The sequence below is a fragment of the Carcharhinus amblyrhynchos genome, chromosome 23 (assembly GCF_965287045.1).
Source record: "Carcharhinus amblyrhynchos chromosome 23, sCarAmb.v2.hapA, whole genome shotgun sequence".
Taxonomy (NCBI): Eukaryota; Metazoa; Chordata; class Chondrichthyes; order Carcharhiniformes; family Carcharhinidae; genus Carcharhinus; species Carcharhinus amblyrhynchos.
The window spans coordinates 11,848,967-11,873,667 of NC_137346.1; the positions used below are offsets into that span (position 1 = coordinate 11,848,967).

The 24,701-nt window shown below is 40.1% G+C and overlaps 1 protein-coding gene across 2 annotated transcripts in view; it reads left to right on the forward strand.

Annotated features, from left to right (window-relative positions):
• Window positions 1-24,701, forward strand: part of LOC145357541 (serine/threonine-protein kinase NLK-like) — a 159,560-nt gene that overhangs the window by 110,603 nt on the left and 24,256 nt on the right. For both annotated transcript variants that reach the window (XM_080210996.1, XM_080210997.1), the window contains exons 5-7: window positions 4,390-4,475; window positions 12,264-12,473; window positions 18,480-18,581. In XM_080210996.1, coding sequence (XP_080067122.1) covers window positions 4,390-4,475; window positions 12,264-12,473; window positions 18,480-18,581 — 398 coding nt within the window. The remainder of the gene's footprint in view (window positions 1-4,389; window positions 4,476-12,263; window positions 12,474-18,479; window positions 18,582-24,701) is intronic.

The following is a 24,701-nucleotide window of genomic DNA, read 5'->3' on the forward strand; positions in this document are numbered from 1 at the left end:
CAGGATAGTGCCAACGGCCCTTTTGCATCCAAAACGGCCCTCCATTTAACATCTCATCTGAAAAATCCAATTCAACATTGCAGTACAGAAGGAGTTTAAGTTTGTTCATTAGCGTCACAAGTAGGCTTGCATTAACACAGCAATGAAGTTACTGTGAAAATCCCCTAGTCGCCACCCTCTGGTGCCTGCTCGGATACCCTGAGGGAGAATTTAGCATGGCCAATGCATCTAACCAGCATATCTTTCTGACTGAGAGGGGAAACCAGAGTACCCAGAAGAAACCCAAGCAGACATGGGGAGAACATGCAGATTCTGCACAGACAGTAACCCAAGCCAGGAATCAAACCTTCGTTTTTAGCACTGAGAGGCAGCAGTGCTAACCACTGTGCCACCGTGCTGCTTCCATTTGGGAAGTCTGTGCTAACCTCTTTAGCACCAGGTTGGTTCGTTAATCTGAAACCAAGGAAAACCTACTCATTATGTCCTTAGGGTCTTCTAAACTTCTGAATAAAGTTTCGGATAACCAGGCAGGTATGGTCATCCATCTGTGATGCTGGCTTGGCATCTTTTGACAGGGCTTGTTTGACCATAAACCAGGTTACTGCACAAATCAGAAAAAAATCTAGGGACTTTTTCCAGCAGCTGCACTTTCCCTGTCTTGCTAGGATTCTCCCAAAAATGCTGAGGGCATTGTCACCTTTAGATTCCACCAGGTCATTTCCAAGGAACAGCTTGACTCTGTCCACAGATAAACTGGGGATGACTCCCATGGTCATCACCCTTGAAATAATGTTGCACTCCTGATGCACCTTGTGTAAAAGTATAGGCAATATTCTCCCTTCACTAGCACTTCAGCCTGTAAGAGGAAGAAATCATGCCTCTTCCAGCATTACTTACCCCAGTATCCCTCAGTATGACTACTGGCTTCCTTGCCTTGGTCTGGAGAAATGGAGACACCTTTGCTTCTGATACAAAATCCTTGTAACTCTCAGGAGCTTTGCTAACCTTACCTGCAACTGTACGGGTGTGCTTGCAGGGACATGCTGCTGAGGTCAGAGCCATGATCTGGTCAGCTAAGTTCTCCAACCAACACTCAGAGCCTTTGTGCTCAATAATCCTACAGTCTTTTCCTGTCACTTCCAGCAAGGTGTGTAGCCTTATGGCAGTTGAAACACAGCTATCACTCCCTTGCTTAGTACCATCCTTACTGGTTTGAGGCGGGATCCTTGTGTTTCTAGCCATCTCTTTTCTCCCATGAGTGCTTGGTTTTCTATCACGCTTTCACCTCCTATCCTTTCCAAGTTGCTGGTGGTGGTTTAGTAAGGGTGTTCTTTGAGATAAGGGCTAGTAGTCAACCTCATGATCATCAGCCAGAATTGCTACCTACCCTGGCCCCAACCACTTTGTTTCTCTGTGCATTTTTATAGGGAGAGTGAGTGAACTTTTGAGGCATTTTTTTATTTGAAGATTTTAATATGTGGCCTTGACTTTAAGCGCTCGTATCCACCAATCAAACATGAACTGCTTAAGCCATTCAAATTTGATGTACATCTGATTCTGTGACTTCAAAGTGTATGGAATTTCTGAAATTGCACTTCCGGCAAAACTTGTATATGCTTAAAATAGCTGCCTTTGCCACCTCATAGTTTGCCAATTTCTCGTCAGGCAACAGGTAGTAAACTTCCTCCTCTTCATCAAAATTATAAATGGCAATCTTGAATAAGTTGGTCCTCTGACCTGAGCTAGATGTGCCTTCATTGGCCGAAGAGGATCTTTCTCTATACTGTTCATGTGTTCTTATCTCCCTTTCTTGTTATTCTCTTTGAAAGCTTGTTTTTTTTTCTCTCTTCATGTTTTCTCTATCTTTTCTCTCCTCTTCTGCCTCTCTCTTCTCCCTCCGTCACTGACTCTTTTGGTCGTTTTGTTCAGTTGTCTTCCTGGGTGTAGCTGTATGGAGTAGATTTCAATGTTTTCAGTAGATTCTTCCTCTTTAGTTATTCTGCAATATCAGTGCACAATATTTCCAAGAGAGAAAGCTGGCTCGGTCCTTATGTCTTACTAATCTCTGCTGTAACTTGAATAAAAACAATTCTTAAAAAGCTTTTCTGGCTGTATATTTCAGAGAAATTTGATTATCATGTCATGTAGAACAGATAAATTACATTTATCGTTGACTCATCCCAAACGTCTGAAGAGTAAAAGAAAAATGGGGTCTTTCATGCCATCTCAGTTGGGGGTGGGGTTGAGTCTGTTCTTTTCATCCCACTTGGGACTGCAAGTTGTATACTTATCTGGCTGGTACCTTTTCCATTCTCTTAATGGGATTACAGTTTATTAAAAATTCAACCAGAAAAACAGCATTAGAAATTGTGTCTTTAAAAAAAACCTCTACCTTGTTTAACTAGTGTTTCAATTTTGTAATTATTGCAAAAATGTACGTCACTAACTAGTGTGTGTGCCATTGTCATATTTTCATATTAGCTGAGTGGTAGATAACTATTCATTATTTTGCTCTCTGCTCCTCACTCCTTTGTAAACAGCCACCAGAAGGTGTGTAAGAGCAGACCAGGGTTATTTCTGTTTGATGCAAGGAAATTCAAGAAAATAAATTTTCTATTTCCTAGACCATGATGGTATATTTATTACTAAGCCATTTTTCTTGGATTTTATTGTGTCAAAAGCAAAATCTATTTGTTACTGGAAATTAAGTTCAACAGTTTAGGCCAGTAGGGATGCAACTTTCAGACAATCATGAAGTAACAGGATTAGCAGAGAATAACAAAGCCAACCGGTTCTTTTTCCTATAAGCATACTGAATACAGGCACTTAACTTGGTTACTGGAGGAAAATACTTATTTGGGCTCTTGTTTTGTTATATTTTATTCCCATCTTAGCAGAATTGCTTGGATTGTAATCAGTGGCTTAATTAAAACTGAATATTTTACATGTCTAAATTACACTTGAAGGCACAAGAGAAATGCTTGAAGTAAAACATCAATTTGATTTCGAGAAGATGAATAGTTTGAACCTTTTACTTGGTTCCTTTATTTGAGCTTACTTTTGCCATAAAAAAGACCATGAACAGTGGCTTTTGTATCAGTGCTCCAAGCATAAATCAATACATGGGTGTCAACCAATCAACCAGTCTGCAATGGTTTATCCAGGTTTAACAAACCGATTAACGCACAGAATTTAAACTTTGATGTATGAAGGTTCACATTTCCTTTGACCAAGTTTTCAACTGTCATAGAACAGGCTATTTTGAATGATTATTTGGAATATAAATAATGTATAACACTTTTGCAGTTATTCAGATTGACCCCATTGTCTGCTCATTGTCGGCCATTTGTATTCAAATTACATAAAATTTTCATTTGCAATTTTTACTGTAGTTGTACTTATTAGAAATCCATTCTAATATTTAGTTATTAGAGTCCTAAATGTGAACGTGGAAGAACTTTTCAACATATAACTATAAATACTAATAATTTCACCGTGATGCTGCTTCTGCAAATATTGTTATTGTCTATTTCTTAGACTATTTCTGCTCTGTCTTTTCTTTTCTCTTTTTCTCCTTTTTCTCCCACCCCTATCCCTTCCCAGAGAAGAACATTTCTGGTTCATAATTGTCACTCCTTTTTAAGTTAGATTTGACAAATCATGTCTTATTGGTAGTTTTCAAATCTGAGTTAGGTGATGTGTTTAAAATTCATTTTAGAGACTTGGATACGGTTTAGGCTGACATCAGTACAGTTCTGAGGGAGTGTTCCAGTGACGAGATGTTGCCTTGTAGAGGAAGTGTTAAGCAGAGGATCCAACTGAGCTTTCAGATGTATATAAGATTCATTAGAACTATTTAAAACCCAAAAGGGATCCTGGCCGATGTTTATCCCTTAACTGTCATCACTAAATGCAGAGCTTATTCAACTCTTTATCTTATTGTTTGGGACCTTGCTGTGCATAAATTGGTGGCTGAATTTCTCTGCACTAGTGACTACAGAAATGCTCACTTGACTGAAGTGTTTTGTAACGTTCTAAGGGTGTGAAAGCTTCTCTATGCTGCAATTTCATTTCTGGTCACAACCATCCTGTTAAGACAGAATATCAGATAAAACATCACCAGGAAGGAAGGAATCAGCACATATTGCTCCTGTACATTTCTTAGAATTAGAAGTTTAAAGAAAGAGAAATTGGGATCTATTTTAGCAAATAACATAAAATGCAGTTTTTTAAAAATTAGCCCAATTCCACAAGATCCAATAATTTGGGGTAAATATTTGCCAGAATATGGTATCACACCATGAGAAATACTTTTCAGGTGGATATTAATAGACAGATCTACATTAAGTACTTGTGCAGTTTTAAATATTTAATTACTTTTAATCTTAGGACTGAAGTATCTGCATTCAGCTGGCATATTACACAGAGACATTAAACCAGGGAATCTTCTTGTGAACAGCAACTGTGTCCTTAAGGTTAGTTTGGTCTATTTTTCTACAAATATTAATTGAATTTGTGTACCAGTAAGAGCTGATGATAAAAAAGTATTGTATTTCTGGTCTATATGGCAAAGTGAATGCTCCTTTCTCTGCATTCAAAACAGTTACATAGTGTAGGATTACTAAAGCTTCCAGTAATATCAAGTAAGGAACAACTTACTGGAAAATGTTACATTATGTTACAGCCTGGTTTACGTGCAATTTTCAGTTCACGCTAGAAAATCATTGTTAATACTGAATGTCACTTTTTTAAAAAGATGTGCAGTTTCTCATCAGCTAAACAGCAGAAATAAAAACTGCAAACTTTGCAACTTCACACTTCATTTGGTAGCAAGGTGCTCTTTGTGCACAAATCAAAAAGGTATCCTCACAGGCATTTATTTAACACAAGTTGAATCAAACTCCTAAATCGAATAACCCTTTGCACAAGCTGCCTAATGGTTCCCTGATTTTGGCTGAACCATTCAACTAGGAAGATCCCAGCCTTGGTTGGCCAGTCTTACTCGGGGGAATCTACCTTGGTTGATTTTGGTGCTGTTGATTTAAAGAGGTTTAAATTTAGATTGCTTTGTTGGTTCTGCTCAACTAACTGTAATCAGTATATGTAAATAATCCGACTATGTCATGTCCCACATACAAGCCACAAGCTCACATATGAAAAATGACTGCCTCAAGATTCTGGAGGGTACTTGTTACTGTGCTTCAGAGGAGAGAAATCATTTCCCAAAGGGAAACAAAAACTAAAACATGTATGCCTTTTAAATTCATTTTACTGTTGTTTCACAATTTGAAAATGACCAGCTTTGTAGGCTCTCCTATTATAAATTAGATTTATATAAACAGGAATTTATCTTTTAAATAACAACCTGGCAGAATCTTTACATAAGACAATTAGACGCCAAATGTTTGTGTGCCCTGCAACATTGATCCAGGTCTAAGTTCTGTTCACATTTTCTTCAATTCTGTCAATCAGTTAAGCCACTAACATTTGGAAAAATTCTGATGAAAAAGCAAATGTTTCTTGGTTAGTAAAGTTTAGATTGATACTGATAGTGGAATGTGAAATTCAGCTTGTGCAAGCTTCAGTTTCAAGTTTGACCTATTTAGGTGAGTTTTATTTTCTCTTGTACATAAAAAAAAAATATTTTATTTCCGCTGCCACATTCAGCAGCATAGGTAAGGTGGCAGAAGGAAGCAGTAGTGGGGAACTTCAAAGACTGGGTAATGAGCCAGATCAGGTGTTAGACTTGGAGATAGGTGAGCAGTTTGATGATGGTGACCACAATTCGATTACATTCACCTTAGCGATGGAAAGGGATAGGTATATACCGAAGGGCAAAAGTTATAGCTGGGGGAAAGGAAATTGAGGCGATTAGGTGAGATTTAGGATACGTAGGTTGGAGAAGGAAACTGCAGGGGATGGGCACAATTGAAATGTGGAGCTTGTTCACGGAACAGCTACTGCATGTCCTTGACAAATATGTACCTGTGAGACAGGGAGGAAGTGGTTGAGCGAGGGAACCATGGTTTACTAACGAAGTTGAATCTCTTGTGAAAAGGAAGAAGGAGACTTATAAAGATGAGATGTGAAGGCTCAGTTAGGGCACTGGAGAGTTACAAGTTAGCCAAGAAGGACCTAAAGAGAGAGTTAAGAAGAGCCAGAAGAGGACATGAGAAGTCTTTTGGCAGGTAGGATCAAGGAAAACCCTAAAGCTTTCTATAAGTATGTCAGGAATAAAAGAATGATTAGGGCCAGTCATGGACAGTAGTGGGAAGTTGTGTGTGGAGTCTGAAGAGATAGGAGAGGCACTAAATGAATATTTTTCGTCAGTATTCACACAGGAAAAAGTCAGTGTAGTCGAGGAGAATACTGAGAAACAGACTTTTGGACTAGTCGGGATTGAGATTCATGAGGAGGTGTTAGCAATTCTAGAAAGTGTGAAAATAGATAAGACCCCGGGCCGGATGGGATTTATCCTAAGATTCTCTGGGAGGTAGGGAGGAGATTGCAGAGCATTTGGTTTTGATCTTTGTCATGATTGTCTATAGCTATAGTACCAGAAGACTGGAGGATAGCAAATGTTATCCCCTTGTTCAAGAAGGGGAGTAGAGACCATCCTGGAAATTATAGACTGGTGAGCCTTACTACTTTTGTGGGCAAAGTTTTGGAAAGGATTATAAGAGAGGATTTATAATCATCTAGAGAGAAATAATTTGGTTAGGGATAGTCAACACGGTTTTGTGAAGGGTAGGTCATGCCTCACAAACCTTATTGAGTTCTTTGACAAGGTGATCAGAGGTGGATGAGGGTGAAGCAGTTGTTGTAGTATATATGGATTTCAGTAAAGTGTTTGATAAGGTTCCCCATGGTAAGCTACTGCAGAAAATACGGATGCATGGGATTGAGGATGATATAGCGGTTTGGATCAGGAATCGAAAGAGGGGGTGGTGGTTGATGTTCAACCTGGAGTTCAGTTACTAGTGGTGTACCGCAGGGATCTGTTTTGGGGCCACTGCTGTTTGTCATTTTTATTGATGACCTAGATGAGGGTGTAGAAAGATGGCTAAATTTGCGGATGACACTAAAGTTGGAGGAGTTGTGGACAGTGCGGATGGATGTTGCAGTTTGTGGAGGGACGTAGATAAGCTGCAGAGCTGGGCTGAGAGGTGGCAGATGGAGTTTAATGCAGAAAGAGTAAGGTGATTCACTTTGGAAGGAGTAACAGGATTAGAGTATTGGGCTAATGGAAAGACTCTTGGTAGTGTGGATGAGCAGAGAGATCTTGGTGTACTTGTGTATAGATCCCTGAAAGTTAGCACCCAGGTTGATGGGGTTGTTAAGAAGGCGTAGGGTGTGTTAGCTTTTATTGGTAGAGGCATTGAGTTTTGGAGCCGTGAGATCATGTTGCAGCAATACAAAACTCTGGTGCGCCCACACTTGGAGTATGCATACAGTTCTGGTTGCCACATCATAGGAAATATAAGCATTGGAAAGGATGCAGAGGAGATTTTCCAGGATGTTGCCTGGTATGGTGGGAAGGTCTTGAGAAAAGGCTGAGGGACTTGAGGTTGTTTTCGTTAGAAAAAGGTTCAGAGATGACTTAATTGAGGCATACAAGATGATCAGAGGATTAGATAGCATGCACAGTGGCAGCCTTTTTCCTCAGATGGTGATGGCTAACACAAGGGGACATAGCTTTAAATTGAGGGGTGATAAATATAGGACAGATGTCAGAGGTAGGTTCTTTACTCAGAGGGTAGTAAGGGTATGGAATGCCCTGCCTGCAGCAGTAGTGGACTCGCCAGCTTTAAGGGCATTCAAATGGTCATTGGATAGACATATGGATAATACTGGAATAGTTTAGGTTAGAGGGTCATTAGATCGGTTCCACTGGTCGGCGCAACATTGAGGGCTAAAGGGCCTGTACTGCACTGTAATGTTCTATGTTCTAAAGCAAGAAATTATCTGTTTAAGATCTTGACTGTAGCTTTCTGGTCAAATGTACAGCAAAATTACATTAAAGTTTATTATAACTCAGATGAATTAATTTTAAGTGAGATAGTTGTCAATATCAGTTCATTGCAAGTTACTTATCTACACTGATTACATGGAATCCAATTGAGTGGTAGTTGTTTCTTTAACCCTACTAAAAAAAATAAGCCTTTTGTGATTAGTAGGTTTTGGCCTTTGAAATCACCGAACTATGTTAATCGCATGTCCAATGAAATGAGTTTTATTTTGACAAAAATACCTGATTTACATAAAGTAAACATCTGTACAGCTGTTACTGGAAATTAAACATATGATGAATGCAAAATAGATCTCAGATTGCATTTTTTATATATTCACAGCAATTTCTTCCAGTGATTTGGTGGAATTGTTATAATGGACGTAAGCAGTCATAGATGTGACTATGGGCTATTCTTTTCTGCTTTGAGGGTATGCAGCTTTGCATCATATCTACACAAGCTAGTTCTTTTTCGCATTATGTGTACATTTTTAAACTTAGGTTTGACCTTTGCTTTCACCCTTCTCGACAATTCAGTTAGGGTTTGATAAAAGCAAAATGCTGCAGTTGCTGGAAATCTGGAATAGAAAATGCTGGAAATATTTGGCAGTTCAGGCAGCATCGATAGGAAAAAATTTGTTTCAGGTGGGTGACCTTTCATCAGGATAGGTGTTGATCAGACCATATCTAGACAGATCCTCTTTCTTGCCCTATCAACACTCCCTTTAACATTTGTATCAAAACATCTTTTTAGTTCAATCTAATCTTTTCTGCACTACTCCATACCACAGACCTACTTCCTGCCCCATCCTCTCTCCAACCCCTTCTCTTACTCAATCTATTGCGTTTCAACTCCTCAGTTCTGATGAAAGGTCACAGATTTGAAATGTTAACTGTCTTTTCCTTCCACAGATGCTGCCTGATCACCTGAGTGTTTGCAGGGCTTGATGAAATGCTTGCAGCAAAATGTTAAAATGGACTCTGATCAACTGTGAAGTTCATGCTGCAAGTCTTCCTAATTTGTTGTCCTGAAGCATGCATTTTTGTACAAAATACTAGGAAACTTGCTTCTGCCACCCACAGTTTTGATACTCCAGGTCACTGCTTAAAGAATACTGGAGCTGCCTGGACGCTTCTGGGGAATGATGTATACTGATGTATGTTTATTCCTTGACGTCCCCCTCTCATTTTTTGTGTCTCTCCCCCCTCCTCCCTCCCTCCCTTCCCCCCCCCCCCCCCCCCCGCCCCCCCCAACCATTTGTTTGACTCTACTTTGTCAAATTACTGTGAGAACATGTACACCCACCTCCACCTTGTTCCATCCTGCCGATTTTCCCAGCCTCACCATGCTGATAGCCCAATATATTGCATTATATGGGATGAAAGAGTACACCATACAATGGCAATATCTCAGAATATCCAGTTTCTTAAAAGAACAATTCTCAACTACGTAAGGAGACTCGATGTATTAACAAAATAGTAACAAATCATAATGTCTTAACATCATGTGTTTCAGACTTGTAACTAGCTGTCTATCCAAACCCATTCCCTCAAAAAAAAACAATGTCAGGATGTAAATACTTCGAGCACTTGATTGCAGAGTATATATTTTATGACGCTGTGCTGTAACAATGGGCTGTTTTCCTCATGGCATTCCTGTGAACCTATAAAAGATTTCCATTTATGTTTTAACAATATTTTTAAAAAATGCATCTGCGCCAAGTTCCTGCCTGTATGAAACCTTACTTGTGCCTTCATGTTTTGGTTATACCTCTTGTCAGTTTCTCCACTATAAATTTCTATTGCCACACTACAATGCAACTGCCAATGTGAAATGGTCACACTGCAATTGCTACTTTCCAACATTGTAATCCTAGTTTTACATCTTACAGCTCCTTCATTTGTACTGCTGCAAAACACATGTTCCAATGCTTGTGATTTCCCTATAATGCAAAAACAAAGACAATAATGAGAGAATGTATGACTTTAAAAGAGATTCAATATGACTGCATGCTCTAACCCCACTTTATGCAAAGATTATACTTGTGAAATGCCACAGGAAAGCAGATAGTAATGCATTATATTGCATATTGCACAAAGTTCTGCATAATAGTGGGAATCTATACATTTTGACAGAACTTTTCTAATGAGTGTAAATGCTAGTTATAAGACATTGCATGCACTAAGTAATGCCATAGGTGATATTAGAGTATTGAATAGTATAAGAAATATTGAGCAATAATGTAACCAGATTTTTTGGTTGTCTTTTCAATCAGTGGCCATGTAATTCAGTGCAGAAAACAAATCCTACAGAAACAAAGTGTGTGTAATGTAAATGGAACAGAAAAGCAGCAGCTAAATTTTAGAAAGATCTTGGGGTTGTAGTAGATAAGAAGAAATCATCACAGCATGACCTGCAGTAAATGGCAAACAAGTTACTAAATTACATCAGCAGAGGGTTGAAGTAGAAATTGTATTGTTGCTATATAAAGCATTGGTCAAACCTTACCTTGATGTATTGTGTACAGTTCTAGCTGTCTAATGTGAGGTATTGCCCTGAAGAAGGTACCCTGATGAGCAACAAAGCCAATTCTGAATATTTGGAATTTAGGTTGGAGATGTTTTCTGTTTCAGAATTTGTATAGAACTTTTCAATGCTATAAAATAATTTTTCAGACAAGTATTTTGTAAGGGGTTCATAAGTTTAAAGAGTTTGATGCAAGAAGGGTTCATGGCAGCCCTTAACGCAGACTATAATGAGATGTAATTCAGGAAAAAGAACAGATTGAGGAGTATAATCTCTGTTTTAAAAATGATTAACAATGAAGATGATTAACTATATCCAGTGTTCTTCCTCTGCTCTGAAAATTGTTAAAATTTAGGTACTGAATTAGTAATAATGCTGTCAGCCAGTGATAAGAGACTTTGTTTTTAGAAATTTTACCTTTTTGACTGCTTATTAGATTCACCATTTTGGACTTGTAGCCACGTTAATTTTTGTTTTTCTACCTACCTCCGCTCCTAATTCTTTCATGGTACATAGTCAGGCGTAAAGGGAATGTCCTTGTAACCTAGAATAGCATGAAATGCTGTTTTATTCCTCTTCCTTTTGAGAAGGAATCTTCCACTTCCTACGCTGAAGTGAAGCCATTTCACTCTGCAACCCGTCACTCTAGTAAGCATTATTTCGTATAAAAAGCTCAAGTACCATGAACATATCACACTTGCCCTTGTCAGTGGCATGTGATTAATTTAGAGCGCTGTTATAGTGCAACTAAATGAGATTCAGCTACCATAGCAACTTCAAAGTCTCAAATTTGAAAATCAAACTTGTATTTAAATATACGTAGTAAAACCCTTCAGTAAGGATGGAAAATAAAAATGGTGTAGTTGAGCTAAATTACAGTGCAAATTTTTCATTTTTAATTTTGCTGTCCTGTTCTGAAGCAAGGTAACATTGTTCCATATGCATTTCCTCCTACCTTGTCCATTTGAAGATTCCTAATACATGCACCTAAGCAACAAGTTTTGGTATGCTGCTCATCTAGAGGAAACATCTCAACCTTCCTGAGCCTGATTCTGTCATTGTCTAACACGAGTATATCTTTAAGAGATCATTACATAGCAATCAACAATGTCCCCCCTACCCAAAGAGTGAAAAAAAATTATAATGCTAATTTCTTCAGATAATCCAATTGGTACAGACGAAGCATTGTACTTGGCATCTTTGGTCTATGTAGCTCTTCGCCAGCTGAGTCAGTGAAGCAAAACGTCAACATGACCACCATGGCTATGAAGGATAAGCAAAAATGCTTACCTTGCCCACAGTGCTCACATCCTATGAATGAATAAGGTGTCCTGAATGTTTTGTTCACCTGAAGTTCAATAATATGTTTGCAATATATTCTACAAAATGTTGATTCATACTTCAATAATTCTTAACTGTTTTCTTTTACCTGTGGATTGTTTAGCTGGATGCGTGATTATTTTGTAATCTAAAAATTATTATTTAGGTCACCTTTGTTGCTCATCTGCAAGTTCCTTAAAATCCAGAGTAATTTTGTTTGTTTTTATATAGTATCTTTTGACCAAAAAATGCAAAACTCATTACGTGGTGAAGTCAGTTGCTATTTTGTAACCCCTTTAAGTTTGATGACCCTCTTATAGGACTTGAGTATTTTAACCATTTTTGCTTTGAGACTGTAGATTTAAGAAATTTGTTGCTGACGTTTCAAAACGTTTTGTTTTGTTGCAGATTTGTGACTTTGGTCTTGCCAGAGTAGAAGAACTTGATGAGTCTCGTCACATGACCCAGGAAGTTGTCACACAGTATTACCGAGCACCAGAGATCCTGATGGGTAGTCGCCATTACACTAATGCCATCGATATCTGGTCCGTAGGGTGCATCTTTGCAGAGCTTTTAGGCCGTAGAATCTTATTCCAAGCTCAGAGTCCAATTCAACAGGTAATCAAACAGACTGAGAGGCATTTGTATTGCAAGATGAGGAGTCTTATGTTTTAAGAGGATGAAATTCTTATGTACTATTTTGATGGCCTTCACTTAGCTACATTGCAAAACCTTAATCTACCATATCTTCACATGGGGTGGCATGGTGGCACAATTGTTAGCACTGCTGCCTCTCAGCAAGGGACTGGGATTCGATTCCTGGCTTGTCACTGTGCAGAGTCGTGCACCCCGTTCTGCGTGGGTTTCCTCCAGGTCCTCCGATTTCCTCCCACAGTCCTAAAGGCATGCTGGTTAACTGCATTGGCCATGCTAAAATTCTCCCTCTGTACCCAAACAGGCACCGGAATGTGGTGACTAGGGGATTTTCACTGTAACTTTATTGCAGTGTTAATGTAAGCCTACTCGTGACTTGTAAATAAACTTTACTTTTACTGTAAACCCTAAACGTCTCACAGATTTTATAAGTTTAAGTATAAGACACGTTGCAATTGGAGTTGAATTCCAGGAGATCCACCCCCCAAATTAGAATGAAGCAGAGCTTTGTGATAAATGAGATGAACCATTCCTAAATAAAGTCATCTGTATGTACCCTACAAATGCATCTATATCAAAAGCAATAGATTCAAATGCCAAATGAAAACACAGTAAAGCAGTAAATTTATGAAAAAGTCTTTATTCAATTTGTTCACACATTATAATGGCTGACCTTGTAAAAGACCAGAGCTTTGCATCGCAAATTGTCAGGTGTTTGCTCAGGAAAAGCTCTTTATCTGCTTAGTGTGTTCTCTTTGGACATGCGCAATGCGTTCCACCATGTCGTCAGTGCAGTCAGATGTAGTTTTGTGCTGCAGTTCAAAATTCCAGAGCATCTCTACAGTCTTTGTGACATCAACTAGGGACACAGTGGGGATGTTTGTCAGACTTTTCCATGTCATGTGTCTCCTCAGTTGAAGAATATACTACATCTATGTGTGCATCATCTGTCAGTTCCATCATACAGCATCATCCACCTATCTAAGTTTCCATTGTTATCTCTGCTGCAAATTCCATACTGGTCTCCTGCAGGCAAGCAAGAAGTGCCATGTCATTGAATTGGACCCCCTCCCCTGCCATTCTCAACATTCATGCAGTCGTATCATGTTTGATCCAACTTGGTGGAAGTAGTGGGCAATTATGGCTTCCATCACTTTAATTCATGTTGCCTTCTTCATGAATGCAACCTTGAGAATAGTTCAATTAAGAACATAAGAAATAGGAGCAGGAGTAGGCCATCTAGCCCTTCGAGCCTGCCCCGCCATTCAATAAGATCATGGCTGATCTGTCGTGGCTCGGTTCCACATTCCCGCCCTCTCCCCATAACCCTTAATCCCCTCTCTTATCAAAAACCCATCAACCCGCGTCTTAAAAATATTTAGCGAGGTAGCCTCCACCACTTCAACGGGCAGAGAATTCCAGAGATTCACCACCCTTTGAGTGAAGAAGTTCCTCCTCAACTCCGTTCTAAACTGCCCCCATTTTATCTTGAGGCTGTGCCCCCTAGTCCTATTATCCTTTCTGAGCGGGAAGAGTCTCTCCACCTCTATCCTATCCATCCCATTCATCATCTTGTACGTCTCAATGAGATCTCCCCTCATTCTTCTAAACTCTAACGAGTACAAGCCTAGTTTATTCAGCCTCTCATAGCTCAACCCCCTCAACTCTGGCATCAGCCTAGTAAACCTCCTCTGCACTCGCACTCCTTGTCAATGTCCTCAATAACCTGAGTGATCAGCTTCCTTCATGAGTGGCTTTTCAGGTTCCTAATCCACCTCTGATCTGTTGTCTGGAGCTTAGCCATGGCATTGAGAAGCAAGAATGTCATCAGCCTGACACTTGAGGCCAGCGATGTCAGGATGCATGGGATAGTTCTCAGTAATGAAGGCAGGGTGCGTGAGATGGTTGTCTATAATAACAAGTAGTCTTCCTTTTCTTTTGATGCATTTTGTCCTCATGATCCTCACCTCAAAAATGCTGGAGGTCATCCGACTGGCTTTGTTAAGCGTGGATAATGCCTTGATCTTCAAAAAACAACGTGGCATCCTGGATTTTACTATCACAAGAAGCAGAGTTCTTTTTGTGCTGCCTTTGTTGATGCAGATGCAGTGACGTATTCCTTGCTGTATCTGCCTTGCATGTTTCACCTGAATGCCTGTTTGCCAAACCATTCTAAGATATTTGCCCTGGGTTTCACAGTGATGGACAATGCAATGATAGGATCTCCCACTCCTTTGTGAAGCATGCTCGCCACTTCATGTTAAAGTCTTCTGCTTGCTATATCAACTTCACTTTTGTCTCAGATTGACAACACTTTTAACTTCCTCACCGGTTTAACCATATTTGCGAGCTTTGTATGTCCTTACAAGGAGGTTTAATCTGAAGTTAATGTGGAATTTCAGTTTATCATCCTACGAGATGTTCTAGATTTTCATTACCCAGTGAGTCAAAAAGTGCTTCCTGATTGTTAACTTCTAAATGCCCTGCTCTAATTAAAAGATTGACCTTTTGTTCTGGATCCTCCCACTTAAGTAAATATTTTTTCTTGTGATTGCTTCATGGATCCCCCTGATCCCCCCAAAGCCTGCCCGTCATCTATAAGACAAGTCAGCAGTATGATGGAATACCCTCCCCTTTGCTGGATGAGTGCAGGTCCAACAGCGCTCGAAGCTCGACACCATTCAGGGAAATGCAGGCCACTTGATTGCTACCCCTTCCACAAACTGACGGAACGGTGGTTGTCATGTATACCATCTACAAGATACACTGCAGGAGCTCACCAAGGTTCCTTGGGCAGCGTTTTCCAAACCTCATGGCCATTACCGTCTAGAAGGACAAGCAGCAGATACCTGAGAGCACCATCACCTGGAGGTTCCCTTCCGAGTCGCTCGCCATCCTGACTTGGAAATATATCATTGTTCCTTCACTGTCACTCGGCTAAAATTCTGGAATTCCCACCCTAACAGGAGTGTGGGTGTACCTACAACTTGGACTACAGCAGCTGACCACCATCTACTGAAGGGCAAACTGGGATAGGCAATAAATGCCGGCCTCGCCAGCAACACTCACATCCTGTAAATGAATTTTTTTTTAAAATGCTCCTTCACAGCTCTTGTCTCATCACTATGAAAATATTCTGATTTATCTTCCTCTAATTTGAAGTGGGTGACCTTATTTATCACCACCTTGAATTGCCAGCTGCCAAATATTTTTCCCACTCAGGCTGTGTATGACCCTTTGCAACTTCCTCCTCCATCCATGCAAATTTTGTGTTCTAATTTATGATGCAGTTATTGAACAAAACTGCTGACCTGTAGGTTTTGTACTGACTTTAGCTGGCAAGAGTAAATTGTTCAGCAGCACAATATTGGTTTGATATTGTAACAGGCAGCATGCTCCCAGTTTGCTATTTCCATAGCATTGCACCACATCTCAAATGGAAGATGGAAGTGTTCTAGAGCTAAAGGTACATAGGTTCATACAGCTGTTAGTGTTTCCACTTTTCTGAAATAAGGATCATATGATGACTTTGTCATACTAACCTTAGGTGCATAGTGTAAAATAAAGGTGACCCCCAAAAAAGTTCCTTGCTTATAGCTTACCCATCAGTTCTCCTCCCTGTGCCTACACCACATCTCCTGCCACCCCCACTAAACATGCCCCAGCCTACACTACCTTTATCTGATTTGAGTGTGAGGTCTACAGCTAACTTCAGAAAAAGGCCCTTCGGCCCATTGAGTCTGCATCAGTCAAAGACAAACAACCCAACCACTCTAATCCTATTTTCAGTGGAGTCACTGACAACTACAGCACAGACAAGGCCTTTTCTGTCCACTAAACTCAGCGGTATTCCAGAAGGAATATTCTTGTCTACTCCTGAGCTGATTCAAGGAAAGAAACCAGCCTTGCTGTCTGCCAGAAATGCTGCCAGGTCGGCTGATTTTGCCAGATGTCCCTTAGTTCTGAGGACTGAATTGGGTGCAGAATCAAAGCCTTTTTTTAAAAAAAATTACCAGAAGGAAAGGGCTAACTGAGTAAACCCATGGTCACCTCCATCTAGAAGGACAAGGGCAGATACTTGGGAAAACTACTACCTGCAACTTCCCCTCCAAGCCACTTGTCATCCTGACTTGGAAATATATTGCCATTCCTTCAGTTGCTGGGTCAGAATATTGGAATTCCTTCCCTAACAACATTGCGGTCAACCCACAGCACTTGGACTGTAACGATTCAAGAAGGCAGCTCACTGCCACCTTCTCAAGGGCAACCAGGGATGGACAAAAGATACTGCCAGCAACACCCATGTCCCACAAATAAATAAAATATATGGACAGTGCTATACTGGATCATGGCTTTTTATTTAAAGCCTAGGATGGTCACATTACACGTAGATATGCACAATAATCAGCAACATCAAAAAATTCAAATTGAACATGCAGTGATAGCAAGCAGTATAGACTCATATAAATTAGGATTACATTTAATGAGGTGCAATTGTGATGGCTTTCAAACAAAAAATTGTGCACTTGTCTAAATTATACAAATCTAAATGTAGTTGCTGTGACAGTATGACCTGTATGACCAGTATGACAGGTTCAGATATGAAATTTGTGCAATTTATTTTAAATTAATTCATGGGATGTGGGCAGCAGTGGATAGGCCATTACTTATTGGCCATCCCTAATTTTCCTTGAAGGTGGTGGTGAGCTGCCTCCTTGAACCACTGCGATCTAAGTGATGTAGGTACACCCACAGTGCTATTAGGGAGGGAGTTTCCGAATTTTGACCCAGTGAAGGGACGGCAAGAAATTTCCAAGTCCATATGGTGCGACTTGGTGGTGATATTCCCATGTATACTCTTGATCTTCTAGGTGACAATGGTTGTAGATTTAGAAAGTGCTGTCTGAGAAGTTTTGGTGAGTTAGAATCATAGAAGCCCTGCAGTGCAGAAGGAGGCCATTCAGCCCATTGAGTCTGCACTAACAACAATCCCACCTAGGCCTTATCCCTATAACTCTATTTATTAACTCTACTAATCCCTCTAACCTACTCATCCCAGGACACTGAAGAACTATTTAGCATGGTCAAAGCACGCATTTGGACTGTGGGAGAAAACCGGAGCACCCGAAGGAAACCCATGCAAACGGGGAGAACATGCAACCTCCACACAGACAGTGACCCAACTGGGAATCGAACCCAGGCGCCTGAAGCTGTGAGGCAGCAGTGCTAACCACTGTACCACCATGCTGCATGTTTCTGGCGTATAGACTGTAGATGCAACACACTGGTGTTGCAGTGTTGTTTGTGGTGGAGAGTGAATTGTTTGTGGTTGGGGTGCCAGTCAAGTAAATTGGTCCTGGATGATGTCAAGCTTTTCGAGTGTTGTTGGAACTGCATTGATCCAGGTAATTAGGAGTGTGTTGGAATACCGTCCAATTTGTGCCTTGTAGATGGTGGACAGACTTTGGGAACTAGGTGAGTTATTTTCACAAGATTCCTATTCTTTGACTTCCTCTTGTAGCCACTATTTACATGGCTAGTCTGGTTCAGTTTCTGGTCAATGGTAACCTCCGGGATGTTGAAAGTGGAGGATTGTATGATAGTAATAGATAGTAATAGAAACATTTGTTATGATCGGCATCACTGGTATGAAGGAAAACAAATCTTTAGTTTCAATTATAAATCAGTAAAAATACATTTATTAGTTAAAATCAATACATGGTTTAAAAATGCTGAAGTGAGATGGTGTAATTTGATTTTGTTTTGCAAATCAGGTATGTCTTAATCCTAACAATCCCCATGTACAAATGAATTAAAGTTTCTCTTTCTTGAAATAAAAGGTAAATCTATTCATAGTTCTTGTAATGATTTATGCACATTGTTTCCCAATCAGAGTTTTTCAGTAGAGATGTAACAGTTTAGAAAGTGAAACTTTGACTATCTAAATGGATAATTATTTACTTCTGGCAGTTGGACTTAATCACAGACCTATTGGGAACTCCATCACTAGAAGCCATGCGGACAGCATGTGAAGGTGCCAAGGCTCACATACTCAGGGGTCCTCATAAACAGGTAAGATTCCATGCATAAAATTTTGTAAACATTTAGCTCTTGGTTTATCTGTAAGGAGCATGGCTTGCTTTAGGGAAATCATCAAGAAGATCCTAAGTTTATGGATTTTTGCTTATGTATTTGGCAAAACAGTTATAAACTACAGTTGCTGTTTGTATGTTGACATTATTACACAACATAATTTCATAAAAGATCCCCATTTTAAAAACAGTTGAAATAGCTATTTAAACCATAACTGTGTCAATTTTCTTTGCATTCACTCTGTTAGGGTACTAGGTCAGAGACCTCCAAGGTAAATTTTGAAGCCAGACAAGACTCCAACAATTTTCTATTTTGGCATTAGTATGAGGATAAGATGTTTCACTCCAGGTGCAATTCTGCTGTCAAAACTGGGAAGCTTTTATCAAAACAAACTTTATTTAACAATGCATTTTAATTATAAAGAATTAATTAGCTTAACTTTTAACAATTGAACAATACTTAAACATGACAAAATACAATTCTTAACTGCTAACCCATTGCTACGAGTTCCAGTCTAGTAAAATTTCCCTTATAGATTTAAACCCTTCTTTAAAATTAGTTAGCAAATCACAGGCTTACTTGTATTAGGTTAACAGTCCTGGAGCTTTCAAAGAGGTCTTTTCAGAGATAGAGAGAAACAGTGATTTCTTTTGGCAGCCCAGGTAGCAACTGCTTATATTAAACATGAAACTGAAACTTTTCCTGCAAGCTTAGCTCCTCCCGTTAAGCACAGGACTTTACCCCTGTCAATCAACCTAATCAGAACTGTATTCTGAAACTCCCGGGACCCGAATGAACACAAATTCATTAGCATTGGTTTAAGCAAAGCTCCATGTCTAAAATGAATACTTATTCTGTCATTCCCAGCTACTAATGTAAAACTTTTCCTAGACAAATCGTTACCCTACAAAACAGAGCTGAATGTTAAACATATCTCTTACAAGAAACATGATATAAATTTATTTCTTAAAAGTGTGGTATCATCAGACCTCATAAGTGATATGATTCTTCTGACATTGGCAGTCCCTTCAAAATTTCATACTCCAAGCTATTTACTGATGAGCGCCAAGATAGTAGGCTTGATTATTAGATACCATTGGGCTGAGAAAATGAGGCTGACTGGCGCTAAAAACAATACTATCAACTTGCATGCCAGTTCTCCAACTGCATCCATTCCTGGGCCATTTTTGCTGAAGTGGGATGGAGTTATCTACGTGTGTGCAGTGGGTAACCAGTTTTGAGTAGTTAAGAGCCGTTTATCAGAAATCGACTCGGATTTTCCAGTCAACCTTCAGGTTCCCAGAGTTGGCAGACTAGTGGGGCAGCACTCCAGGCAAGCTCAGGACTCCTCCCTGTTGGCCTGCAAGCTGTAAAAAGCCACATTGTGTTCTTTAGAGCGACTTTTGCACACACACGTGCATACATGCACACCCTGCCAGACGTTCAAGCCTGATTAGTAGACTCCAAGAGTTGTTCACTGACCCTTGAACTGATCTGTTGACCTAACAAAACATTCCTAGAGGGTTCCACTTTTGGTACCAGGCAGGAACCAATGTAACAAACGTGGGAGCATCCTGTATCTGAAATGTTGCATGCTTCATAGATTGCAAATCTTGTACCCAGGGATGCGATGAATTGAATTCATAAGAGATCTGATACATTGGTTGTGAACTCACTTTACTCTCTAATGTGCTATTTCCATTGTTTAACGTAATGTGGTCCTCGGCCTTTTGGCTAAGATCATGTGTATATCGACATGCTGCGCTTGGTTGAAGTCATTAGGTTACATTTCAGCTTCGTTTGAAGCAATTTTTCAAAGCGGCATCTCGACCTTTTGGCTAAGATGCAAATGAGATCAAGCCTTGGAGGAGTACAATGCCTACTCCAATCAGCTTGGATCATGTGGATCAAGTCCAAGACAGGAGGTGAGAGCCCTGTCTTGTCAGCTTGGATTGGGAATGTCTCAACTTGTTGAGACTCTGAATTGGACTTGATTTGATTGAATTGGAATAAAAACAAAAAAAAAAATGTAGTGTGGTCCTGTGTTGTAGTTTCATTTCATTTTTAGATATTCTTGGTGATACTCCTGCCATGTTCTCTGCTGCACTGCTCCTTGAACTAAGACTTGGTTGTGGTAGACTGAAGGACCTGCTGGGCGGTGAGGTTATAGATTGTTTTAATACAATTCTGCTGTTGATGGCCCATGGTATTTACTGATGCCCAGTTTTGAGCTCCTTAGTCTGTTCTGAATCTCTCATTTGGCATGGTAATAATACAGTATAAGTCTGTGAAGGGTGCCCTGGATGTGAAGATGGGATTTTGCCCCCACAAGAATTGTGTAGTGGTCCATGATACCATAGACAATTGCATCCACGATAGGTAGATTGGTGAGGACAAGGTCACGTTTTTCCCTCTATGTTCTCACCGTCTCACGCAGGCTGAGTCTGACTGCTATATCCACAGGCCCTGGTCAGTGGTGTTGCTACCAAGTCCAGTGTGTGCCCTAGCTGTACAAAATGTTGCTTCGAGTAGTGTTCAACATGAAGTACTGATTGGAGGGGTGCAGTGGTTTGGGAACTCTGCAGCGTGCTTTCCAGAGAATCACAATCAACAGCTTTTGGATTTGGTTGCATCATGAATACAGGAGCTTGTCTCCACATGCTCCGGTGTGTTCATGATGAAAAGCAATTCATCCATTTGTTTGTAAGTATAACAAAACATTAGACATCTAATCCAGTGTCATTGCTAGACTGACAAAATCTATGTCTGCAGGTCTGATGGGGTGCTAGAGCTTGGATCATTTATATTGCAATGTGGTAGACACCACTCCCTCCAAATAGCGTTTACTGTGCCTTTAAATACAACTTGCTTTTTCTTCATGCGATTACAATGTTGTTATTTCCTGACCCTAACATTGCTCTCTATCTGCTATTGCTTTATGTACTTTTGTGCTTGGTTAGACATTATGACTGGAGAGATGTGGAATGTCATTGATTCTGGCATCTTTGTTCTGTCTTCAAGAGCCTTAGCAACTTGAAGGTTACTGGAGAGGGAGCTTCAGTCAGTTACTTAGCAAATTAATTCTGCCAGCAAATTTCTCAGCCCTTAGAATAAATAAGCAAGTCAATTTAAGTCTGACATTCAGCTGGCCTTGTGTGCAGCCAGTAGTATAAAGGTGACATAAATTATTGATTTGCAAACTCATCTCATCTGAATTCCGTTTCCAATTTCATGACTGAGGGTTTGCTATTAGAAAATCAAAGTGGCCAAATTAAAATAAGTTTCAAATAGTGAAGTATTCATTGCAGTTTTCACAGTGATTCTTCATACAGTTTGGGAGACTGACATTTAATGATCTGCAACAAGTAGTATTTCTTGCAGTAAAAAGGTTTAAAGCACTTCACAAGAGGATTGTTAATTTAAGTTTTTGACGCCTAAATACAAAAAGAGCTTTTAAGGTAAATGGCCAAAGTGTGGTCAAAGTAGTAGATTTTAAAGAGCAACTTAAAAGAAGAGAGGCATTAAGGTTTAGGGACAGTATTCTAGACGGGCCTCGTCACCTGAAGGCACAGCTACCAATGGCAGAGGGATTAAAACCAAGGATGTGCAAAGAGGCTGCAGTTGGAAGAACAGAATGATCTGAGGATTGTAGATCTGCAGGAAATAAGAGTTTAGCAAGGGCAAGGCAATGGAAAGATTTGAAAGTCAGGATGAGAATTTTGAATTGAAAGAATTGCTGAATTAGCAGCAGAGTATGTGGCATTGGGTGAATGGGACTTGATGTGAGTTAGGTCACAATAACAGTTGTAGGTGGCTAAGCTCGCAGAGGGTAGGATGTAGAATGCTGGCCAAGAATGTTGAAAAAGTAAAGTCAAAAGGCAACTGACATGGACAATGGGTTCAAAAGCAGATAAGCTGCAGCAAAAGTGAAGTTGGCTGATATTCCAAAGAGAGTGATGGATGGTCTTGGTGTTGTGTGATTGTGATCAGAAGCTCATTTCGACTTGAGGCACACCAAGGTTGCAAACAGTTTGGTTCTGAACTTCCCCAACATCACAAACTTGCTTCCCACATCTAGCCTGTCCAGTCTCATCAGGATTTTATGGTTCTGTGAAATCTGCCCCCCTCATTCTTCTAAATTCCAGTGAGGACAAGCCTAGTCAATACAGTCTTTATATGTCAGTCCTGCCATTCTGGGAATCTGGTGAACCTTCACTGGACTCCATCAGTATCAAAAATGTCCTTCCTCAGACTAGGAGACCAGAACTGCAGACAATACTCAGTGTGGCCTTACCAAGGCCTGTATAACTGCAGCAAGACATCCCTACTCCTTTACTCAAATCCTCTTGCTATGAAGTCCAGCATCTTCAGTGTGAGCACATAAGATTTCTTCTGTGATTTTGATAAGGGCATTGTCAATGCTGTGGAAGGGGTGATAATCTGATTGGAGTAATTCACACACAATTCCAGGAGAATAGGAGGATTGGGAAGAACGTGAGACGAAAGAGAGGTTGGAAATGTGCCTGGTTGCATTTAATATGTTTATGTATTTTTTTGTATCACTGTATCTATGCCAGTGCACAGGTCTGCATGTGGGTTGATATCCCTTGACATCACTGCTGGGACTGCAGTCTGGAACTTGAAGGCAAAAGGGAAAGAGAAGGGGTTGCAAATGGCAAACTAAATCCATTCCTAGTGGGATGTTGATCCACCAACATCTGAATTTTAAAATTTTTATTCTTGTGGCCCAGTCTCTTCATGGCTCACTCCTCCAACTTTTTATAATCTTCTATGACCCTACAGCCCTCCCAAGAACTCTGCCAAGGTGCTTAAGTCCTAAAAAAAATGCAGGCATAGCATGAAATCAAGAAAGCTAATGAAATGTTATTATCACAAGAAAAATTGTACATAAAAATAAGGATTTTGTGCAGATCATTGGTGAGATAGCATCTCGAATACTGTGTGCAGTTTGGTTTCCTTATTTAAGGAAGAATGTAAATGCGTTGGAAGCGGTTTAGAGGACATTTACTATATTGATACCTGGAGTGAGTGGTAGTCTTATAACTATAGGTTGGAAATACTGGACTTGTTTCCACTGAAGAAGAGTGAAGGGTGACTTAAATTAGATCCTGAACGGTATTGACAAGGTGGACATTGGAATAATGTTACCTGTTGGGAGTGAGTCCAGAACTAGAGGGCACAGTTTAGAGTTGCAGTTATAGGACAGAGATCACAGAATACCTACAATGAAGAAGGAAGCCACTGAGCCCATAGAATCTGCAGCAAATCCCACCCAGGTTCTATTCCTATAACCACATGTATTTACCCTGCTTAATCCCCTTGACACTGAGGGTCAGCCACTGCACTGCCCCTAATGGCCAATGAGAAGAATTTTCTTTTGTAATTGTGCAGCTTTGTAACGCTGCGCCTCAGAAGGTGGTGGAAGCAATATCAGTCCCTGATGGTCGAGTAGTTAGGATTCAGTGCCTTTGTCACCTCTGCCTGGGTTGGATTCCCAGTCGGGGAAAGTCAATTCTACAAAAGTTTGTCTGTTAGATCATAGTGTAACACAGTGGTTAGCACTGCTGCCTCACAGTTCCAGGGTTTAATTTCAGCCTTGGGTGACTCTGTGGAATTTGCATGTTTCCACACGTCTGTTTGGTTTTCCTGCAGGTTTTCCAGTTTCCACCCACAGTCCATAGATGTGCAGGTTATATGGATTGGCCATGCTAAATTGCCCTATTGTGTCCAAATATTGTAGATTTAGGTGAATTAGCCACAGTAATTATCCCTACAAGGTTATGGAATAGAGCTGGGAAGTGGGCATGGGTAAGATGCACTTTCAGAAAATCGGTGAAAACTTGATGGGGTGAATAACCTCCTTCTGCACTGTAGGGATCCTATGGTTCTGAGTCGGATACTGAATATTTTGTAGGTAGATTCTTGTTAGGCGAGGTAATCAAAGGTTATTGGGAGTAGATGGGGAATATAGAACTCAACACACAGATCATCCATGATCTTTATGAAGGACAGAGGAGGCTTGAGGAGTCTTATTACCTACTTCTGTTTTGTAAATTTGTATGTAACTCTGGCTTGTGC